At 36.1% G+C, this 24,720-nt stretch overlaps 2 protein-coding genes across 7 annotated transcripts in view; both read right to left on the bottom strand.

Moving 5' to 3' along the window:
• The window catches only part of LOC135687135 (uncharacterized), a 10,248-nt gene extending 1,230 nt beyond the window's left edge, over positions 1–9,018 (bottom strand). Inside the window, exons 1-2 of the mRNA XM_089114548.1 lie at positions 8,882–9,018; positions 1–8,042 (exon numbers count right to left, since the gene is read on the bottom strand). The exon at positions 1–8,042 is cut by the window's left edge and continues 1,230 nt beyond it. Of these exons, the coding sequence (XP_088970674.1) occupies positions 7,834–8,042; positions 8,882–9,002 (330 nt within the window). The 5' untranslated portion in view covers positions 9,003–9,018 and the 3' untranslated portion in view covers positions 1–7,833. The remainder of the gene's footprint in view (positions 8,043–8,881) is intronic.
• LOC135693863 (uncharacterized) overlaps positions 1–24,720 on the bottom strand; it is a 39,463-nt gene that overhangs the window by 1,230 nt on the left and 13,513 nt on the right. The window contains exons 2-4 of one of the 6 annotated variants that reach the window (XR_016145047.1): positions 7,826–24,720; positions 7,647–7,718; positions 1–7,535 (exon numbers count right to left, since the gene is read on the bottom strand). The exon at positions 1–7,535 is cut by the window's left edge and continues 1,230 nt beyond it; the exon at positions 7,826–24,720 is cut by the window's right edge and continues 12,651 nt beyond it. The gene's annotated coding sequence lies outside the window, so the exon portion shown is untranslated. The other 5 variants (XR_016145048.1, XR_016145045.1, XR_016145046.1 and 2 more) reach the window with 5 other exon arrangements.

Here is a 24,720-nt window from a genome sequence, read left to right as displayed (position 1 = left end):
GCAATGCTCCCTTTGGCAACATCACACTGAATTGAATACAGATTTGTTTGATCTGCAATCAGCTGGGTCATTTCATCATCCATAAAGGACTTGAAGTAATCGATAGGATTGTGTAAACCCGTTCATCAGCCTCTAAATTTCCTTTGAATTCACACTCATCTGAGGAGGTGGTGGTCTATCTGCTCTCCAGCAATAAACATGCTCTGGAACATCGTTCTTTGCTACTTCAGACAAAGGAATCAAATCTGCAAGTGGCACATCATCATCTGAATCTTCTATTCCTGCCCCATCATCACTTGAGTCAGTTTCCTGTTCGGGGTCAATAACAATTCCCCCTTTTTCAAAGCTTACTGCCATAAGGACTGAAAAGGAAAAATTTTAAATGTTTGTTGAGAAACAGAAACAATTTCGTAGTAAAATGCTGAGCATTATTTGTGAGAACTGCTTAGAATCAAACACTAAACATTGGTTTCGTTTACACCAACTTAGGCTCATTCAGTTCCTCTAATGGTTGAAAGGGCCTTATGGCCCCGCTGCAAAATCCAAACAGTTTTGAATATTTCTTTTACTTTTTGGCAAATATATACGAATAAAAAGAGAAGCAAAAGCCATAATTTTTTTAAGGTATATAAAGCAATATAAAGCTTTCTTGATTTTAAAAGTAAACATAAAGCAGCCATGACTCATTTAGATATCATTCAGTAATCCAGGAAGTTTCACTGAACATTTTCATGCACCACAGAGACCAGTCCAAAAATAATGGAAAATCTTATGCATCTTATGCAGGAAAAAGATATTTAAGAAGGATATTCATTCTCCTTCTATAAAACTTCTCTACTGATCAGATTTATTTCAAATGGCTAGAATATTTAGTCCTCATCCATCCATTTCAAATTGACAACATCATCCTAATCAGTAGTCAACCATAAGGGGATTGTTAGGGTACTGTTTTTTGCATCAATTCATCAAGCTAGTTGGGAAAATTGAAATGTTTATTAAAGGCAATAATATTTAGAACATGCTAAAGCTTTTATTTAATGCTCGAGCTTAGTTAGCTTTATTCGAAAAACATTGTTAATTTCAACATAACAGAAAGACAACAACATTGATGGAAGTGGAAATGTGATGCTCAAACTATGGCAACTTTTGCTTTTGTTTGACTAAAATTAGCTAAGTATTGTAGTTCAAGTTTCCTTGAAAAAAGTGACATTACAAGAACAAAATCAAATTCGACAACATCTTTAAAAAGAGCAGCAACATGCTATAATTGGCTTGTGAAGAACAAACAAGACTGTGAAATTCCTCTTGTTTCATTTCCTTTGGAGACAATCTCTAACCTTCTAAACAAGTTGGTTGCAAGTTTGCAAGAGTGGACTGCAAGCTTCCATTATTGCTGCAAGATACCCCTTAGCTCCTATTTATTCTGATTCTCCAAAGCCAAGGAAGTAAAGGGGATATCTGCCATCCTGGTGCAGAACTTTGGCTTCCAGGTGGTTATTGTGTTTTTGCAAACAATCAACAGCACCATTGTTCTCATTGATACTGCAAGACTCTGTTGCAATATTCCTGCAAGACTCTGTTGCAATATTTCTTCAATATCAGCCTTAATGATAAAGCCTGATAGAAGTTCTGCATGACTTCCAGGAAACAGATACCCGAAATCATCAGGAGACAAAGAAAAGTCATTCATTGTCCAATTGTTCTTCACTAATCATTCAGATTTTATATTCAGATAAAGATAACAAATAGTTATTTCAAAGCCAAAAATCTGGAATTAAGAGTTTGTTTCATATAAACATGTCTTTAATTTCTTCAGCTAAATAAAGCATCAGTTTACTCCAAGAAAGATATTTAGCTACAAAGATACAAAAGCCTACTATGTTGTTGAATCATATGATGACTTTAAAGCAAATACAGTTCTTGCTATATTTATTAAATGACTTAGTTTGCAATTGCAAATCACATAATCTACTCAGTCTCTGAAATAAAAATGGCATTCCATCATATATCAGATAGCTAGCACATAAAAGAAATACTGTCAATTGAATCATTATTTACAACCAACCACGAATTGGCAGAACTCTCAGCAATACCAGTACATTCACCACATGTACAATATACTCACCATATAAAAATGCAACTAGGCATCAGAACAGGTCTCCATCCATGCCCCTATCCTTAATCTCTTTCGGACGAAGATCAGCCAAGGAATGGTTTTTGTTTATGTTGCAATTGCCTTCATAAATTTGAAGGAAAGTATTAAGCCACATCTAACAGATTCCATTAACCACAAGAAAAACCTGTAAGCTGAAGAGCAAAGAAAAGCAGAAAGAAGCTTGCTTGAAAAGAAGAATGAGAGAGCTGATATGAATTTGGGGAGGCTGTGGTTGCCACTAGTTTGAAAAGACGCCCTTACACTGACTATGAAGTTGATATCCTGGTGGAAAGGAGGAATGGATCAATTGCTAGGGAGCTGAATCATTCACAAAAATTTCCAGCAGCATTTAGGCCTTTTGTTAGCAGGTCATGGCTTGGAGAGTTTCCACATTCATTGGCACAAGCCTTGTCCAGACCGGATATCTCCCAGCTCTTAACATCATTGCAGACAAAGCAACTTACAAGCATCTTATTAGGCAGTTCCTATCTTGCATTACAGTGGTCCCTGGTGCAGACGGACTGCTTCGAGTGATAGGTTCTGGCCAGCCCTAAAGGCCACAAATGCATTGAAATAGCAAAAATATAAAAAAAGGATTTGACAAATTTAATCTCCAATCAAGTCAGGTAGAGGGAGGATTATTTGATGGTCAGTATTTTCATCTTCATGTCGAAGAAGAACGTGAATCAGCAGCTCTTTATGATATACAGCCCAAAAAATATTCTCTGCGCTTGGGTTGCCTTGCAGAAAGCGGTCTTGTAGACACCTTTGTAGAGAAGAGAGGTTCAAATGGTTTGCGGATAATACTTATGTATGTTCTCAGCTTTTTAGATTATTCTATTTGTGTCAGAATTATGAAAAGTTGGTTGAAGCATCCATGCTTTAGAAACTTTTTCTGAAAGACCTTGTGAAATTTTCAGAAACAAGATTCGCAAACAGCTGCTGACAAGGATACATAAATATTCATCATCACTTGCAAGCCCCTGTGACATGCCTAGACAACAAAGATGCTCTGTTGTATCAAAATCCATTTTATGGGAAATTGAGAGAAAAAAGAATGAAGCAAAGAAACTTTTAGGATAATTGCTAAATGTACAGCTGGCTGCGCAGATGTCTATAGCCAGTATGAAAAAATATTTAATGTGGCACAAATGGTCAAACATTTGCCACATGAGAACTTACATCTTTTCGTGAAGAAAATAAATGTTCTTGGAAAGATGAAAAAATGTCTCTGATGAAAAAGCTTTTTTGTGCTGACCGAGATTCTCTGCAAATCAAAGGTGAAATTCAAAAGATTCCTGTTGTGAACTGTGCGTGCGTGCAAAGTGCGTGCATAGCTGCAGTCTGAGAGCCCGGAACGTAGACACAGAAAAGCAAGTCAACAAAATATTGAAGATGCTAATTGCTACATTATATTTCCAGTCTAAAAGACAAAGTATTTAAGGCAAGGGTCTGGTCCAGATTCTGAAAATTCTGTTTTGCATGCAAAGAGAATAATTTTCAGACTTAGACCCCCCTCACATGAACAATTTCAGGCCGGTCTGAAACTCAGGCCTTCTTGAAATTTGATGGTGCCTGCTAATTTTGCTCCCGCTCACATGGATGTTTTCAAACCGGCTTGAAAATGCCACAGGGTTTTGCACATGCGCATTCACGGGGAAATTTAGATCAAAACAATAATGGCGCCCAATAATTTGATGAAAAGGTTTATTTTAAATCAGTTGTTGAAATCTATTTTGTTTGTTCTAGTCTTGGCTTTGCAACTTCATTTTATTTTGCTTGTTCAACTTATGTTAAAACTTCTTCAACATGTACCGTTTCCTTATTCCGAGAGTTTTCATGACGTCCAACAGAAGCCAAATAGATCTTGGCAAAATAAGCACAGGCTATTCAATGGTGAAATGGCTCCAAATTTATCAAACATGTATTCCAGAACTCTGAACTTTCAGACCGACCTGAACAACCGAAACGAATTCAGGTTGACCTGAGTTTCGCAGACTGAAATGAAGGCCGGTCTGTACTCAGATCGACTTGAAATTTCTCATGTGTCTTATAATCAAATCAAACCTTCTGATTTCAATGATGAAGTCAATTTTTTATATAAATAGCCATTTCCATGGTAACAAGGACACAATTGATTTTTTGTGGCTTTTTTAGTGAAGGAAATATTTAGGACTAAGACAAGCACACCAAGCCAAGGTTAATTTTCTTAATACTTAATGGGCAGAAAATGCAACTTTGGTATCAGTTTTCCATAACCTGTCTTTTTATTTCTCTTATTTATCATATATTTGCAAATAACATCTTTTTTGTAAGTTCTCCCTACTTTCAAGAAGGTAAATGTATTGATGGAAAAAAGATACTTGAATTATAAATGCAAAGTTGCACTCACTAGTTCTTGCTGATTCAGATGATATAGACATAGGATACCGTTGATAGTTACAAAATATTACTTTCACTGATAATGTGAATTTGGGCTGATATTAGGAAATGAGAAAAGCCTTCTAAGTTTTTGCTCATAGAGAATGCATTTATTCAAACAGAAAACATTGAATTAGAAGGGTTAAACTATTTCTACTCTGTTAAAAGTTATTTTTTGTGTTTTTCTAAAAGTTTTTTAAGGATAAGCATACTAATCAAAACTACCGGCCTTCTAGGTTTCACCTTCCCTTTTTCTCTTCTCTTGCTAATTTTTGTTTCTTTAATATTTCTTTCTCTTTTGTTTTTCCTCATCTGTTTGTGCCACTTCAGTCTTCATTACTTTTTCCCTGTCTCTCTTGATTGCATTTTTCATCAAATATGTACCCTGCAACAGGCCAAGTGTGCGAGATTGTGTCTCTTGAGCTGTAGATCCCATTGCAAACCGATGACCTTGCCATGTAGACACCAATCTCAACCATTTTCTTGCACAATTGTTTCAATAATGAATAACTGCCCCTTATTCTGATAACACTCCTCACTGTCGAGACTCTTACTTTATTTTAACTCTGATATTTCATTTCCCGAAAAGATTGTCCATAGAATTTTTGAAAGTTCCTTTCACAATATTCAGTATACGACTTCTTCCCATACTTATGTAGGTAGTCATCTGTTCTGTGTTATCTGTAGGGTCAAAAAGATTGGTTGGTGGTTTTGATAAAGTGTGAGCACTATATTGGTGTGTGTTTCACTACCAGAATCGGATATAATTTTTACATCTTTTTCAGAAGGCTGCCCCTACTGTCCATAATTTTATACAGTGGCAAACTAGTCAACACAACTGCTTTTTAGCATATACACAAGAATAGGATATGCTCCAACTGCTGGATTCAAACAGCTATAGCTCTTGTATACTGTAATCTGTGTCCGAGGCTTTGGCAACATCTTCCTTATTGGTTGGCTAAAATCAGTAGAAAAGAGAGGTGCAGGTATGACATGTTTCTTTAAAGATTTTCATGCACATAACAAGCTTGTCGACGCTGTTGGCTGGTTCAAACAAAAATGGGCTGCAGCTTCAACTTTAAACAAAAGGGTAGCTATATGACTGCAAGCTGATCCTAGCCCAGCCACACATGTGTAATTTGCTGTTTAGATCCAGCCATGCAACTTGTTAAAACAAACCCAAACATTGTACAGTGATGTCTAATTGCCTTGTCTTTGACTAGGTAGTACCTAAACTAAAAGCCATTCCATAATTGAAAAAAGCACCAAACAGCCTTCTCAATCGTTGCTTTCTGTTAATTCAGCATTCTCAATCTGTTAATTCAAGGGCAAACTATCTGTTGGCTAATATCAAAATTTTGCAATGTATTAAATTGGGATCTAGGTCATGCTTGTTTGGTATTGATGGATTGCTTGGTAATTTTCTACCTGGCCTTTGCTGGTTGGCTGAAGTATAGTTTTCTTATCAACATAAAAAATATGATGGAATCACAAATTTCTGTACATCATCATTAAAAGTTTGAAACAAGTGAAATGTTGCTCTTTGCTTGTGGTTCAATACAATAGAATTAGATGAGATTTTCGGCATCAAATCAACAATACCAGAGAAAAAATAAATATTTTAAATTAAAAATCCTCGTCTGTTCAACAAATTTTTTTCTGCAACTGAAATTTGAAGTGTTTGTGGCACAACAAGACTGGTTGATGAAAAGTAATCATGGCGGCCTTTGATGCAAGAATAATTTGCATGGTAATAGCCATTATTGTGAACCACCATCAACTTTTTGAGTATTTTTTTAAAAATTCTTCTACCCTCTCTGTGGCAAGCTACAAATGATTCATCCTTGTAAAACCTTAGGCATCCTTGGCATTTCGAAATCCATTTGCTCCAACGCTTCAAAATGAATGGAGATTCTGGACTGTGCCACGGTTGTGTATCATTGGATGATGCTTTTGGTAGTGTATGTGCTGAAGATGATGCTGATGTTGATGCTGACGTTGATACTGAAGATGATGTCGATGCTGATACTGTGGAAGATGCTGATGCCGCTGTTCCCTGCTCACGTATGAACAGATATGAGCTGTCAGTCCATTTTCCATTTCCGCCTTCTGCTCCATACTTGATGGCAAGCAGGCTACGTGAAATTGCTTTTTGTTGATGCACTTTTTACACCAAACCTATAATATAAGCTCAAGTTTTAACGTTTTTTCCAGTAAACTACTTTTGCAGCTTTATCATTGAAGGATATACATGAAAATAGATATCAAACCAAAGAAAGTACTAATGGAATCATTGCTAGTAGCCTCTGCGTCAAAAAATAGGCAAATGTCACTTACTGCATCTATGACAATAGGCAATCTAAATTTTTATATTCGATATAAATACAGAATATATTACGAGATGTACCAATGGAACTTCAAATATATTGTACAATGTTAACATTATTGCATTATTTTCGTTCATTGACAGGCTTTTAACAGCCATGACACAAATTTTAAGTAGATTTTAAAGGCTCCCCAACCAACACTGGGCACAACCAACACAACACTTTTATTTTCCTCGTCATATTTTGTCCAAATGAAATAATTTGACTGTACTGATGAAGGAAACTGTACCGATCAGCTGATGTGGCTGTATGACAAGACTTATTACCTGAGCTGTAGTTTTGGCTATTGAATTAAATTCTAGGTCATAACAGTTTCAGTTTGCGAATGTGGAGTAAAGGCAATACATCTAGTGAACGTCTTATAACAACATAAATTCAACCAACACAGGGTCTGCGAGAGGGGGAATGAGCTGAGGGGGATTGCTCTTCCTTTTTCATTGACTAAACAGACATTTGCTTTGACTCCCTTTCCTTTCCCGTTTTTCATTTTTCATTTCTTGCTTTCATGCCAACTTTCTTTTACTTCTTTGTACTTTTGGATTTTTGCAACCAAACCAGCTACATAGCAGAAGCTAGCATAAAAGGAAAGGGGCTAAAGCCAATTTTGTCCTACCTTTGGTGTCACTGATGTACGAGTGTTATGAACTAGTTGAATAAAATTCCAGAATATTCTAGAGACTTACATTAGTAGGCTTCGGCTCTTTTTTAACAACCTTGATGTCACACTTCCACTGACACTCTTCACAGCAACTCACCTTTAATCAAAATTGAATGGAGATGATTTATTCAAATAATTCACAATATGCCTAATAACTAAAAAGGCCCTTTCTCACTTAGTTCAACTAAATATTGAATTTCCTACCCAATTTCTTACATCCTTCCAAAGTCTTGGCCAATAGTATCGTTCAGCGATCGCATTTCCTGTCTTTGTTTGGCGAGTGTGCCACCCATGAGGCTTGAACTAAATGCTCTGAACACTTCCCTGGCCTTTCCTTCACTTTTCACGACCTGCCTATTCTTATGAAACACTTGCGTGCCTTTGTTTGCTTTCGAAGTGGCTCTGTATAATAGCTTCTCTCCTAAGAAATTAGAAAATCTGTCAAGTTTTTCTCTATAAAATTGATAGTGCAGGCAGTAACATTGAATTGTTTAAATCCACCTTTAATGCATAAAATATTGCCAAGAATGAAGTATAACTTAAGAAATTCCCAAGAATTTAAAGCAAATGTAATTATTATGTGACTATATAATAATTACAAAATAAATAGATTAATATTTATAATGTCATATATGTCATGTAGTTTCAGCCCTAAAGTCTAAAGTTATTCAAGAAAAAAATCTCAAATTTGTCGTCATTCAATTTTATGTATGACCTTAACAAGAAATACATATGTAGCATTTACTTTGTATGATTCATACTATCAACATATTATGCAATGGTAAGTAAAATTAATTGATATAATTAGCTTTTGTGTCACAAGAAACGTGTATCCCATCTTTGAATAAATAAAGAAAAAAACTGATTTATTTAGGAAAGCACAGGGGGCTGTTCCTAGCAGAATTATTTGATCATAACAATCGCGCTCATCTGAGCATATATTACTTCAGCAATCAAGCTGCTAAATAGCATGTAATGTGATTTAAATTTTATTTTTATGAAACACTATAGTCTCAAGTTTTTAGTCTCAATATTATCAGAATTTAACAGCATATAATCCCTAAATTTTCATCCTAAAAAGATTTTCTTTTGTGAAGTTCAACGCCTACAAGAACATTGTCTCTTTTGAAAATCAGCAGTATCAAAACATTTGATACATAATTTATTGAAACATTTTGCTAAAATTATACATTACCTTTCTTTTTGAAGGAAAGCTCAGCGTTTTTTCTAGAAATAGTTTAGAAAATAAATTAGCAATACCTTGAATGACAAGATTTTTGCTTCCTCTTCTGATTGATCTTTTTTCATCCTGGGAAGCATTGACTGGGAAGCAATGCTTCTCAAGATATTCAAAAATCTCTGCATATTTTTTATTGTTCATCTGGATTCAATAAAAGGATTCTTGCGAATTTTCTTCAAAGATAAAGAAACTAAAAAAAGATTGAAAACACAAATTTTCAATGAATGATCAGTATATCTTTCATAAATCATATTTTTCCCTGAGTCCCACAGGCTTTTATATTGTTTCAAGAGATTATCATGACAGCCACCTTCCTCATTGCCGACCTTGGTTTTGGTCACATAACTACTGCACATACAAATTCTTATATAAAACTAGGCTTTACGTTTGATGTATGCATAGATGCAGCACTTTGAAGTATGTTCTTGCCTTCGATTTGAGAACCCTGAAGTTCAAGCAATCAGAATTTCTAAAAGTGTAAGATTTTGAAATTTGTGGGTTGCTACATCAACAAGAGAGTGCCATTTTCCAACAGGGACAATTCGACCTTGACTGTTGTTTCCAATTATAGTAATATTGGATAAAGTCTAGTAAGTTATAGAAATGTAATATAGGATATAGTCTAGTAAGTTATACAAATGTAATATTGGATGTGTGATACTTGAATGTGAATTCAGGATCTTCAGTTGTCAGCTTCACAGACTAAACTTCACACAACACCCGTGTCCTTAGAGCCTTATAATAAAATCCAGAACCTCACAAGTAACTAACATAAAAGAAAAACGATATCACTAGCTTAGTAGTATTGCTTTGCTGTGAAACTTGCGTTCTTCTCCGAATTCACATGCCCCTCGCAGCTCCAAGGATGACATTTTGGGAGGATAAAAGGCCAGAAGCCAAACGCAGGATAAAAAAAATGGGTTGACTTTGTTCAACGAAAACGTGTGAATTTTGTTCTGTCGCAGTACTCTGCTGTCTGTTCCGATCATTTCTGAGAAGAGGATTTCCTAAGAAAATTCACAGCACTGCTTGGACCAACAGAAAGGCTACAGGCAGTGTTGAAGCCCGATGATTTTGGCATCCTTGTCTTTACGACAGTGTACCCTATAGCTTCTTCAGCACTGGTTGCGACTGGAGAATCTACACTGCCTAAGCCAAAGAGGTCTAGGGCACATCTCCAGGTAAACAGTGTTAACGTTTTCAGAAATGTAACACTTATAAAGACCTAAATTCGCGTCTTAACGGCAGTTATCAATTTACATGATTACATGATTAGCTGTGGTAAGGTAATTTTCAAAAGTTCTAAAATTTGTCAGACCATTTGAAACATATTCGGGTCCATCGCAACGGAAGAATCAGCCACAGATTTGCATTGTCCCAAGACGGCAGAAGTTGAAGAATCTGTTGAAATACCCGAAGATTGTAATGTAAGTGGATTCCTCAATATCATGAAAACCTCACTATTTAACAACTGGATCTTAATGTATCTTAATTAAAGGTATCTTAATAACCTAGAAGATCTCTTGAGATGTAAGTTTTTTTGCAATCACAATTGATATCAGCATTATGAGAAATTATTTTTCAATTTATCTAATGTTAGAGCATGTCTTTTTATACAACTCTTTATGTTTGTCGAATTTTTATTTTAGCGTAATGCAGTTGGTAATAGTCCGGCAATGAAGTTTGAAGGTTTCAAGCGATGCTTCAATAACACGGAGAGTGCTGGGTTGAAAATATCAACATTTGTGTCAGATCGACATATGACAATAAGGAAAGCTATGAGAATAGACCACAAAGATATCAAGCACTATTTTGATTCATTGCACCTTAAAAAAAGTTAGTTGACTAGTTCTTATGCAGTTTATGTTTGAAAGGCACACATTTATCCCAGGAGAGATTCAACAAAATCATATATTTAAGTTTTAATGGAATCTGAAAGCAAGTGTGAAAGGTTCTTTGAAGAAGAACACAGTTAATATAAATATAACAAATGCATTTGATTATAAAATTGCTTAGATTTGATACACATCACTCAAATCTGGTTCATTAAACTTTATTCGGAAATTTCCATCCACTCTGAGTCAATTTTGTGGTTATTATTGATTATATTATGTTTTTAGAACTTAACAAAGAGCTGCTAAAATTTCTATAGATAACTATAGAAACTCTCTCGATGATTTCTCTGATGTAAGTTCAAATTCATTTTGTGTGCGAATGGCAGTAGAGATAAAAAACTCAGGGTGAGGATCAGCTTAAGGATGCTTCGCAAATTGGAAAAAAGAGCAAGGGGATGAACATCAAAGAAATAAAGCAGCAGAGGGAGTAGGTCAAAGGGAACCGCAGAGAAGGCTACATCTTACTGAAGGTAAGTTATCAGATTTCAAAGTTGGCATCAGTACCCCCACCATACAGTTAATTGAAAGAATACATGCATTTTAAAAAGGAACTGTGAATCTTAAGAAGATGTTGCCTCTTTGGCACCCCCCCCCCCCCCCCCCCTCCTCCTTATGCAGTTATGGCTCGTATCGGCCAACAACTTCAATTAATGATTGAGGAAAGATGACATCCATATTCATGAAATCACAAATCACTGCAATGCCTGAGAAGGGATCTACCTTTTTTAAAAACTCTTGATTTTTGATTGGAGCTGAAAAGGAAAGACAACAGTTAATTGTATCCTGTCCTATATTTTAGGGGATCCAGTTTGGCAGAGCACTGGTGAACACAATCTGATAAAATTCTTTTGCAGTCAGTTTAAAATAGAAACTAATGTGCAGCTTTAATGTACTTACGGACAGAACAGACATGATATAAAGGTGTGCCAGAGGTAATTCTTTACTTTCAATTTGTATCATTGCCTCGTTTTTGTAACAACAGTAGTATTTTGAGGCTTGTGTATGAAATATGCTTGGCAATCCAGAATGTTTCAATAGCATGTATGCAAAATTTAATTTTTCCCAATAACATGGAGATAAGGATACAAGAATCTTGACGGCTATAAAGTAAAATATTATGTGGTTTTTATTTGTGAAATTTCAGGTGAGCACCAATAATCATCCAAGTTGGAAAAAAAGACCAACAAGGCTGCAAGATTGGCGAAATATTGGATGTCCTGCAAAGATCTTTGTGTTATCTATAACAGTGTAACCAGATTATGACATATCTGATAAAGCCAAGACTGAAAGTCGCAGACATGTAAGTACTTCAGATTTTTTAAATGAGAATGTTAAAAGTAACTGTGGAATATCAACAGTAGTTGTTGAAAGCAAAAGAATTACATGGTAAAAAAATTTCTATGACAGAAAGCATATGCCGGAAAATATAGTAAATCGCTGCCAAACAGTGCTTTCCAATCCCAGTCAATTTTCAAAGCAACAGAGCAGCTGGATTCTTTCCTTATCTCTGTAAATGGTACAGGTTTATCTTTGTTTTTTCTCATTGATTTAATACCCCCATCTGAGATCTAGTGTAGAATATATGGCAAAATAATATACCTTTTCTCTTACAGGTGTATCCAATGTCCAGACAAAGAGAGAACTGCTGAAAGATTTTGTCCTGAATTATATCTTTGCACACACCAGCAAAAAACCAAATGTACTTCACACCCCACTCTTTGCAAGAGACAGATGCATTGCAAACCATATGTATATTGCTGCCACGAAACATAACCTTAGCTGTAGGGACCAGTTGAATTTACAGCATAGAATCAAAGAATTAAAGAAACAAAACCCTGAACAAAAATTTTCCTTCCAAGCATGTAAAATTTGCGATGGTGGAGAAGACAGACTTCAAGAAGATTTGAACACAGTTGTGAAAATTCAAGGGAAGATAGCGATTTCAATCCGCACCAAATAAAATCCAGACAATTTGAACAAAAGCTACTATACGTCCAACAACAACCATAGCAGCAAGACCTGTTGAAAAACTATGGAAACAACATATGCTTGGTGGATGCAAGATACAAAACAACAAATATGCGCTTCCACTTTTCTTTGTCATTGTAAAAAAAAATGCTGGGTAGAAAGTTGCAGGTAAATTCAATTAAACTATGTGTAGGCTTAATTCCCAGCTCTCCGACAGTCAGTTTACATAATTTTGAACATTGTCCCAACAACCACGATTGTGATGCCATTGGTTTATCTTTGGTTTGCACGGATTCGTAATCCTTGCAAAAGAGCCCAAATTCTACCCTTCCAAAAACATGCATAGTTGCATAGTGGGTATCAAATACATAAATCTGTGCTCTCTTTTTGTTTCAGTGGAATTTATCACTCAAGAAGAGAACAGAGAGTCAGTTGAAGAGGCATTGCTTGTTTTAAAGAATTGGAATCCAAGTTGGAAACCATGATTCTTCATGTGTGATATTTCCAAAATGAAATAAGTGCTATTGAGTTGGGCAATGAGAGGTATTCTCATTTTTTGTCCGGATGCCTTACTCACCCAAAGTATCTCAACTTCATCTTCAATTGGAAAGGTTTCATAGTAAAAATATAGAACCCAAAACATTAACACCATTATAAGTATAAGTATAAAAGGTATAAGTAGTATTGATACTATTTTATAGAATGACAGTATTCTCAGAATGTTGAGGTTGGACAAACTGAAGGAGTCAACATTAAGTCATAAAGTAAAGAGAGAGATACTGGGATACTTACATGCTGTAGCTGATGCCCCAGCAAATGATAAATAGAACGCTAATCCTTTTCAACTTGCCGTTGATAACCTTTATCTTCCAATGTTCAAAACCTAACATTCTAGAGTACATTAACCATTGGTGGCTGCTTTGGCCAGAGCATTCGGAGAGAGCAATATAGACAGAAATGTCAACACAAACAATGGAGCTGAATCTAAACCAGCTTTTAAAACATAAGTTTCTCAAAAAATCTGCAGAAAAATCAGTCTGTGCTATAATATCACTTGTAATCGACAAATTCCTGCAACAAATAAAAAACATTTGGGATCTTAAAGAGAGAACTACCAATTACCCTTCTACCACATGCTGATGATATTGTCACACTTTGTTCAGCTTTGTGTAATTTGTTACCTGCTCTTAGTGTATAGTTTTAATGAAAATAAGACCGTGGCAATTTAACACAAACAAACGTTATCATAGAGTGATTTCATTGCTATCAGTGGTAGACTTGCCCCCTCAAAATCTTCTAAAAAGAGCCCCAACATTGAATATATAATATACAAATGATCCTATCATGTTGCAACTTACTTTCAAGGACTTCCCTAGAGTCAGCATTAAAGTTTTTGCCAACACACATACAGACAAACCATATTTTGCAAAACCCACATTGTACACTTTCTTTGCTGTCTCCACTCTCAAACTCATCACGTTGCAAACAAGCCTTCTCGCAAAGCATAATGGTCTTAAACACAACAGCATCCTTTGAACATAACCTTTAAAAAATATTATTAGTTTTGATATTATATCTTGTCACATATGTTGATCAAAAAATATTTTCTCTATTAATTGTTGACATTTCAATGTCCAAACCACAAAAAAGTTGTTTGATATCCTGTCACTGCCATTTGGTCTTTTACTTGGAAAAAAATACTTGTGACTTTGTTTCAATTGAATTTGTCCATCAATTTTTTTCCAGGAAATTAGTCTTCTCAAAACCCTCATCTACTGTGAGATCTTTAACTGAGTAATGGCACTTGTATTCAACACAAGAACTGTCACAACAGGAGCATGAAAATATGTTATCAGAAGTTGCACCAATGTAAGGATGGGCCTTTCAGTATAAACAGACGACAAGTGTGCATTTTGGGATTCTCGTGTACTTTGCTCAAGGTTGAAAACAATGCTTTACTAGCATATTTTTCATGAAGTCTTCCCCACTTGATTGCTGGGATGTTGCCCAAGTCATTAGGCTCAATTAATTGGGCCAAAAGGGGAGTCTTGACTTTAGTGTACACAGTGTGGAAAGATGCCAAGCTATTAAAATAACAGCTCAATAATAAAGATGAGATTTAGTACTGACAAAAAGTTCAAGAAGAAAAGTATGTCTATCAAAAATTAGATAGAAATTATCCCTGTTAAGCACATTGATACTCAGACATTTAGTGTAAACAAGTTATGAGATGATGAAGACAGAAAATGGAAACAAATACCTTGAATCCTCAAATTGGTGTTCCCCTTGAAAAAGCCCCCCTTTGAATAAGCCCCCACCCAAGAACTACAAATTGTCAAAAAGCTCCTCCCTCGAGAAATGCCCCACTGCTACCGAAAATTCTTGAATTGAACTCCTCCATTAGATGATTTTGTCATGTGAGGTTGTCTATGGCATTTTATTGATTATCTCAACAGATTCCTACTTTTGGTAGTAATAAATTAAAAGCTGATAAAGAAATTCCTACTGAAATAAACGAGGTCTTTTAGTAATGTCTTATTAATGTCTACATTCATTTTAGCACCCTAGGGAACTAATTCAAGGGTACACGGTATTGTGTCTTTACTACTATTATGACTTTGCTAGAAAACATTTGAAACTTTAATAGATGGCTGTGAAATTATGAGATTAGAGAGTTTACAATTTTCCAAGACAACTTTTCACAAGGGTCCTGTAAACTAGCACGGTCACATTGTCCCAGTTTTTTGTTTTTGTTGTTACAAAATCACAATACGAGGACTAAAAGTCAACATGGCTAACATAGATCGAGTTAATGAAATTCTCTATGCCTACAACAGTCTCATTGATGTTGGAGTTGGATGATATGGAGTTACTTCTCCTGGCAGATAGAAATGTCCGAAGGAATCTGTACTTCCCTTACTGGCATTACGCAAGGCTTGATTTGGAACAAAGGAAGATTCAAGAAGGAAGATGTTTACACCATGATAGATGCACTTCATCTGCCACCAGAGATCAGAGTCTACAATGGTGTTGTTTTTGAATCCGTTGAAGCACTTTGCATTCTCCTTTGTCGCCTTTCATATCCTTGCAGATATGGCGATTTAATTCCAAGGTTTGGACGGCCTGTTCCCAAGTTGAGCATGATTTCAAACAATCTTGTTGGGATGTTGCAAGCATGATTTGGTTATCCTCTCCGGAACTTAGACTAACCTAGGCTTTCTAGGGCCAATATAGAGGCTTTTGATGCCATTCACCAAAGAGGTGCTGCTCTAGATAACTGCTGGGGATTTATCAACAGTACAGTTAGAACCATATGCAGGCCAAAACGGAATCAAAGGGCTGAATACAACTGTCACAAAAGGGTCCATGCAATCAAATCCCAATCGGTAGTTGCACCAAATGGTTTGATTGCCAACCAGTTCGGTCCTGTAGAGGAAAGATGTCACAATTGTGCTTTGCTTGCAATGTCTGGGCTTTAACCTAAACTGGCAGAGTCTCCCCAGAAGGTCAAGCACCATGTCTGTATGGTGATCCTGCATACCCCCACCGTGTTCATTTACAACGCCCATTTCCCAGAAGACCTAACCTGACACCAGAAAAGCATGCATTCAATCAGTTCATGAGCTGAGTAGCTGTGTCAGTTGAATGGATTTTTGGGGATATCATCAATAGTTTCAATTTAGGTTTATGAATATGGCAAAGGAGACCAGCAAATTTAAAACCAAAAACAAGTTTTTTAAAGACTTCCACTTGAATAGTGATTTCAAACTCAGTTATGCACACGGTTTTGACAATTTTCATCACTACATTTCATCTAAATAACAACTTACTTTAGTGCATATAACTGGAGACCTCCAAGTTGCAACTCCTAGTTTCAGTCAAAAACATAAAAAGTCCTGTTGATATAGTACCAAGAACTCTTATGACAGCCTGGTGCACATTAATTTTCATAAGTAACAACACAGCAAAAGTCAATAGATAGTCAATGTTGTTCAGGCTAGAGCATTGTTATTTACAAATGATTTTCAAAAATTTTGCTATTTCTTCTCGGAAAAAAAGTACTTTAAAAAGTTTGAGCAGGCTGAAAGTTGTGAAGTGGAAAAATATAAGAATATTGGTAAATTAATATGTTTTCTCAAATAGCTGCTGCTCTCAATAAAAAGTGACATTTTATCATAAGAATCATGTTTATTAAGAAAAGAGAATTAGCAGATGGATAGAATTTTCAAATGGAAGCCACAGTGATTTAGCCCTTGGTACTGAGGTTCATTGTAGGCAATTGCATTATTAGAGAAACCCAACAGCGCAGCAACCTTTAAGCCTTGTATGTACTTCGAAAAATATGGTAAGAAAATGGAGACAGCAATGGTAGACACTCAATTTTCAACCAGTTCTAGGCTTTCATTTGGTGGATAATTTTTAAATATTCAAATTTTATCAATAAAAATTTTTCAGAAAAAAATACCTGAAAATTATTAGTCTGACGAACTTTGGTTAATTAAATTCAATATTTTAGCATTTTGCTCTTTGATCTCCTGCAAAAAATATGGTGCTGTTGCTGCTGTTGATTCAAAAAATTAACTTTCTCATCAAGCTGCAGCAGCATATTATTTTACCATTCCTCGTATTGACAACAATGCAGTTCCCCCCCCCCCCCACTTCCTTTTCTTTTATCTTCAAGGCCTTTTCTTTGACACCCAGTTCTCTTTCTTTCAACTCCAATTTCTTTTCCATAAAATGCTTCCCACTTTCATTTTTTCTTTGAAATACTCAATTGTGTCTGAGCTATAATAGTGTCTCTTTATCTTCTTTCCTTTTCCTCCCTTCTCTCTCTCTAATGTTTCTGCTAATGTTTCCATCAACCGTTTTCTAACAGTCTCTGAGACTTGCTTCTCATTTTCCACCTGCTTTCTGCTTCTCCCAGTTTTCACTGCCTCCTCCATTATTTCAATTATGTTTTCTAGGGCTTAATCAAGCTCTGTCATTTCAGGGGGTATCCCACTTACCTGTTCCTTGCTAGCCATTTTTTCCCAAAACTTTGAGAATTGATCTCTTACTGCCCTTTGGTCTACCAAAAACTTTGGGTAACCAAGAGAACTCAAAAATTCTGCAATTGAATCCCAGCATTGGGCCCTTTCTCTAGTACCCACTTGAAATTTATATGGCTCCAGAACAAGAATCTCACAGCATAATGCAACATCATGTGCAGTTGCCCAACTCATCTGGGCCTAAGTGAAATTAAGCTTTAGCTTCTGCCAGTAACATTTATAATTCTATACAAATTCTTTAAAAATAGTTTGAACTATACTCTTTTAAACCAGCAGATTTAATTTATGAAAGGTGTTAGTTGCAACTGAAATTTAGGTGATCAAAAATAAGCTTCTGAGCCAAAATTTCCTTAGTAACGCCCTGAGCAACGTGAAAACTGCATTTTATTACCCCGAATTTCCCCCACCAGTCGCAGAATGAGCTGTCAATTGAAGTGAATTGTTCAAAGAAGTGGCCAAGTTCAAAAGAGGCAGTTTAGTTTGTTTTAAATGAAGTACTAGACTCCTCTTTAGTACGTTTTGTTACTCGTGTTTCTCTCTTGTTGTGTTTCTAAACAAATTTTGAAATATAACCATGAGAAACCTCAAGAACAGAGCAAGGACAACATTTAGAAAGCGAAAAAGAAATCAAATTGAAGTAGAGATGGCAGAAGAAGCAAAGTTGGTAAAGGAGATAGGATTGCTGGAAGAAGCACTGCCATGTTCAACTGCTGAATTTGCAGTGGGCCTAGCCCCAGTTGTTAGCACCATTCCCGTTTGCCAAGACAAAATGTAAGCAGTTCATCAAAGAAGCTTGATGATGTAGCAGTTTCATGCATCCACGAGGAAGATGAAAAAGGCGGATTTGTTATTTTTAGTGTTGATGTGCTAAGAAGTCTCTTCTCAATTGTATCTTGTCCAGGATGTAAAAGCGATGAAGGAGTAAAACTAAAAGAGATTCCTAGAAAGAAACAAAGACTCGTTGCTTCATTTCAAATGCAATGATAAAATTGTTTCTGGAAACATGAATTTCTTTCTAGTAACTATGTCAAAGAAGAGGGAGAGAAATCAAAGAACCTTTGAGGTCAATGTGAGGTCAAAGAGCAGTCATGGCTTTTGTATGCATATGAATATGCAGCAGCCAATGACAAGGAATAATTACAATAAATTGATTGACTCTCTGCATACTGTTTATATGAATGAGGCTGAAGAAAGTATGAAAAATGCAGCTGAAGAGGTGAAAACAAAAGAACAGTCAACAGATATTATTCCTAGTTTTGACGGCTCTTGGCAGAAGCCAGGCCATGCCTACCTAAATGGCGCTGTATCTGCCATCTTAGTAGCAACTGGCAGGGTCCTGGATTTTCAGGTAAAGTCAAAAAATGTAAAAGCTGTGAAGCTCATAAAGATATGGATAAAACAAGTACAAAATATTTGGCTTGGAAACTTGATCATGGTTTGGTTTGTGAAACTAATCTTGTTGGATCATCAGGGAAGATGAAAGTTGATGGAATATTAGAGATGTTTAAAAGTTCTGAGGAAAAACATGGTCTTAGATATATATCCATTGTAGGAGATGGTGACTCCTCCACATATCAAACTGCCCTATGGAGAAGAGATTACCATTGTCAAAAAAGAGTGTGTGGGGAATGTCCAGAAAAGGCTAGGCACTAGAGTAAGAAAATTGAAAACTGCCTACACAAAATGGAAAGCTATTGGTGGAAGGGGTAGATTGACTGACAAGATGATAGATATCATGCAAAATTATTATTGCCTTTCCATCCGCAAAAATAAGAATAACTTGATTGGCATGGCCAATGGTGCCAAAGCAGGTCCCTACCATCTTGCCTTCTTAGACGAAACCCCACAGCACCATTTGTGCCCAAAGGGCAAAGATTCTTGGTGTGGATGGCAAAGAGATGTTGGAAATGAAACAGATCAGTATCAGCACAAGAAAGGCCTACCAAAAGCAGTTGTCAATGCTGTCATACCAATCTATGATTTACTAGCTGATCATACTCTGCTGTCACGATGTCTTGACTGTTACACCCAGAACCTGAATGAGTCATTGAACAACCTGGTGTGGAAAAGATGCCCCAAAAGATATACCAGGGAAAGAAGGTTGTGGAACTGTGCACTGCAAGTGCAGTAGCCACTTACAATGATGGATTAGCATCAGTTGCCAGAGTTTTGGGCCAACTTGGAATAGTGTCACACTACAATGGCGATATTGAAAAGAAACAACACAAGAATTGCCATCGCTGGAAATCAACAGAAAGAGGAAAGCTAATGAGAAAGAAGCTGAAGGCTTTCAAAAAGGGGCTATGGGACAGAAGTAAAAAGAAAGAGGGGCCAATTTATGAATCTGAGGCACATAAGATTTAAATGATTGACATTTTCGCAAACTCGAACATTGTTTTGACATTTTCTCAGTTTTTCAAAACCGGACAAATTTTAAACTTGTGGCAAAGATTCACTGACATCCCTTGACATATAGATTTGAAACTTTCAGGATTTGTTTATTACATGTAGCTCTAGATAATGAGTGATTTTGGACTGCTCAAAGCTCTTACAAAGAACTCTGTTATCAGAAGAATTTATATGCCCACAACAAATTTTAGGTACAGTAATTTGAACCATATCTTTTTTTCGCTGCGAGTTGAATGTAAAGCCTAAAATCACTCATTCCATAGCTCTATCTATATAGATTTAAGTTGCAAATTTTGAGCTTGATGTCTCCACCACCGATTTTATGTTCCAATGATGCAAAAAATCTTAGGAAACTGATTCTAGCTTAAAAATAGTTTAGAATTTGATCTCTATTGTAATTTTTTGATATTCCACATTATTTGGGGTAAAATTGGGGGCTGGGAATTAGAGGTTAATTTGGCAGTTTCTTCCTTCCTAGCTTTATATCTGTAATCATTTTGCTAAAAAATAGCTGCATAATAAAATAATGTCAAGATCAGTCTACTGCATTCCTGGGGGAGTTGAATGTATGGGTGGGGCTGGGTGTGGCAAATTAATTTGCGTCAAAACTTGGAAATTTACGGAATGCCAGAAGCAATAGAAACCAAATATAATGTGATCTCACAAAAGAGTCAAGTAATTGAACTAGATGAGCATTACTGTAAAAAGTTAACTCAACATGTATAAGGGTATATAAGAGCCCAACTTCAATTATTGCTGCTCTGTTTTGGGCTCCTGTTGAACTACTAAGCTAAGTTAATTACAATTGGATAATAGAGCTGCACGAATAGTGACAAATAGCCCAAAAGTGTTACCCTGTATAAATAAATAAATAAATAAATGAATAAATAAATATCATTCACTTTAATTGTTAAAAAATTTGCTAGCATGCTTTAAGTTATTGTTTTTTAATTTGTGTCTTTGTAACAATTTCTTGTAGCTGTGATACAAAGTCAAACCCTACATTTGGTGCACCCAATCCTTGTTTTATCTCTACATTTTGAGCACCTTGGTCTGTCTTGTCTATGTTCAGGCCAATGTTGGGGGAATCTTGTGGGGGGTCTTCTTGGCCTTTTTGCAATGTCATCCTATGTTGGCTTGTTCTGCCTCGTTCTGTTTTTGGCAAAAAACTCCTTACCAACGAGGAGACCACCTGTGCTGTGAAGTGCAGCAAATCTGTTTGCTCTGCTCGGGATATGCCACCCTGTCCACTGAGTCACCTGTCCACTGAGTCACCGGTAGAGGCACCAAGCATTTATCAGGCTTGTTCCCAGGATCCAGAAAAAGATCTGCATATAGCCCTTTTTGCACCTATGGTGAAGTCAATACAGTGCTTGAAACATATCAAATAGATGGACTCCACCTATTCCTCCATTATAAATTTGCACAATTGCAGGCCTTTCAACATCAACATACTTCTTTTCCTTGGTACTCCATCTTCTGACAGCTTCAACTGGTGCTGTGAAAGCATAATTGGAGCCAAGCTGCACCATTTTGTTGTCATACCACCTCACCACAGTCAGTCCAGAATTGAGGTCAACTGCACCATCAAAAGATCCTCTGCCTTCCTTCTTCAACTCATTTTCTGTTTTCAAGGTGCATCCCTTGATTTTGACGCAGGGTGCCTACAGCAAACATGCCCCATTCCTTCAACCTTGACAGTAAAACAAGGTGGGAGAAATAGTTGTCAAAGAACACCTTGTAATTTTGATGCTTTGGCAAACTTGAACACATTCTCAGAACTATATTAGCTATTCACTAGACATGTATAAAAAGGCCTAGTTGGCTAGCAGAGCAATTGCTGTTCTATAGTAGGATGGGAGTACCTTTGATGTACACAACAAATCTGATATCTTTAGTATGTCAACATCATTAACAAGCCCTTAAGTACATCATAAATAATTTTTATATATTCAAAAAGTGTTAGGCATCAAAGATATTAAAACAGAAATGATAAGACATTAACAATTTTCTATGCTCTGGAAGGAGGAATGGTTGCCTTTTGTATGTTTATAATTACCAGCTGAAACATGAAGCAGAAGTCATGATCTTGATTTCAAAAAGAGATACCACTGCATATATTGGAGAAACTTCACCTAATTTGACTTTTGAGCACGTGTAGCGGCAATCACTTGGCAAAGTTTCTGCTCAACTAGACATCAAATGAGTGACATTAAAGTTACGCCCTATTTCAAGTGAGGGAAGAGACACAACCAGGCATTTGAAGCGCAAAAGAATCATGACGTGTTTGGCAAAGTTTTCAAACTGTTCAGTTGATATTTTGAGATAAATGTCTAGGCCTAGTGCCAAAAGTAGAAGATCAGCCAAGCAAAATCACTTGACAATTGGTGAATAGAGTTCACAGCATCTCTACCCTGTGTCAGGATCGGCAGTTGGTGAACGACGCTTTGTTCCAAAAAGCGAAACTACCCCCTGTTCCATTCAAGAGAAGTTGCAAAAGCGCTGCTTTTCCAAAAGGTCTGCTGCAGTACAAGCAAGATGAGCAATAATTGGTAAAATATTCATGATTTTTACATAACGTGTATTTTTATGTAGAAAACTGGGTCAGTATTGAAAGTTTGTTAAATTATCAAATTGCGTAGTCCAGACTTCTCTCTGTAGTCTCAATTTCAAATTAATGGCCGATCATATGGTATAAGAAATAAAACATGTGGGGAATCATCTGATTCTCTCCTCTAAATTATTAACCTTTCTTTGTTTTGAGGGTTTCCTTAAGGTGGAACAGGCATGCTTTAGACACAAACTTTTTCAAATGTAGTTTTGGGTGTAGATTACGAATTTGAATGTGGATCAAGTGTTTGAGGGGGCGTTTATGTCAAGTACTGTTTGCTTATGTGGTGATAACAATGTCAGTTAAAACAGAATATTATTTAAAATTAGCTTTATAGAAGTGAATTTGGTCATTAAGAAACCTTTCTTGTGGGGCCTATGAACTTTCAACATTTTATCTTATGGGAAGAACAACCTACAAAATTTGCATTTTCAAACATGTGACCAAAATGTATTTTCAATGATATAGAACTAAAGGGGCCCCAAACTCTTCATGTTACTCTACCAATAAATGCTAAGGGAGGAAGTCAGCCTTGCTCAACAGCAAAATTAGCCAAGTTACTTATCATTGGTGTCAAACCTGAATTTATTTGCATGTACACTCTGATCTACCTAAAAACATTGTTGAATTCCTTGTAGATATAAATGCACTAAATTACTGGAGCGACTTTCGCACAGACATGAACTGTGTATTGCAGGGCTCTAGGAAAAAATAATTTCTCTTTGAGTTTTCAGAAGGCAAAGCTTTTAATGCTGATAAGAGCAATAGCACGCATGTTGTTACAAGACACTTTTATGTTGACAAACATAGTGATTTCCATATGGTAATTGTCAGGGTCAAGCATTTGGAATCTCGTAAAATTCTACCACTCTTTTATGTCCAATACTACTTTGATACTTTGATATAACAATACTTTGATGATGGTGAGCATAAGATAGAATTCGATTTTTAACATTCTGGAAAGGGCTTCAAGAAAAACATAAGAAAAAAGAGTTCGCTGTTAGGGTTGAGATGAAGTAATTGGCTCCAGAAGTACTGAAGGGAAAAGCTATTTTTGATAGGCTTTCTAAAAGTGCTGATGGATTTGAAAATGCAAGATCGAGTCCAGATTTCCTTAATTCTACTTAACAGATATACAACATAGTGAGAAAAGAGGTGGCTGTAAAGAATGAGGAAGTATAGATAAGGAAGTAGAACTAATAGAGTTGTACAACGAGACCTGCTAATAGTCAAATGCATTTGTAAAAGAAGTTAGAACAGCTTGAAAGTTAAATGCTCTATTAGCAAATAATCGACAACTGAATGACATATGCATATTTACCATCTTTAACTATTGTTGAAGTGTCTTGGGAATCTACCCAACTTCCAACATCTCGATTACAATGTTACAGTAGTAAAAAACTACACCCATTTGCTATACAGGGAGGGAGCCAACATATTTCCTGTGTTGACTGGTCCCATTCAGATTAACTCACACTAGACATACGAGTCATACTTTAGCCTACCAAATATGATGGTGAGTCTTGACCCAAACCTTGCTGCAATGAAGACATTCAGATGGAAGATGAAGCAAATTTCTATAAAGCACTGAGTGCTTGCTTTTAAAAGGTGAACCACTTCTTTGCTGGATTCATGTACAAGTTAGAATAAAGAAGAAGCTTTTACAACAAGGTGCTGAGGATAGCAATACTTATATTTAGGAAACTTTTATTTCAATGAAAAACATTACTGCTATTTTGTTGATAGTAAGATTCATAAAGTTAAAGTATCTTAAACTACTTCTTTGAAAGTCCTTAACTTGCCGTAAAGGAATTGTGGCTATTAAACTTTTTTTATAATTTTTAAACAACGCTTTTTATCAACTTCTTTAAACATACGTTGTTTTGTTTGGTAGCCTAATAAAGAGGTTCAATTCATTTATTCTGCCA

This window comes from Rhopilema esculentum, chromosome 20 (assembly GCF_057945365.1).
Source record: "Rhopilema esculentum isolate cy_ngs chromosome 20, ASM5794536v1, whole genome shotgun sequence".
Lineage (NCBI taxonomy): Eukaryota > Metazoa > Cnidaria > Scyphozoa > Rhizostomeae > Rhizostomatidae > Rhopilema > Rhopilema esculentum.
The sequence above is the reverse complement of the archived record's forward strand: the minus strand, read 5'-3'. Positions and strand labels throughout refer to the sequence as shown.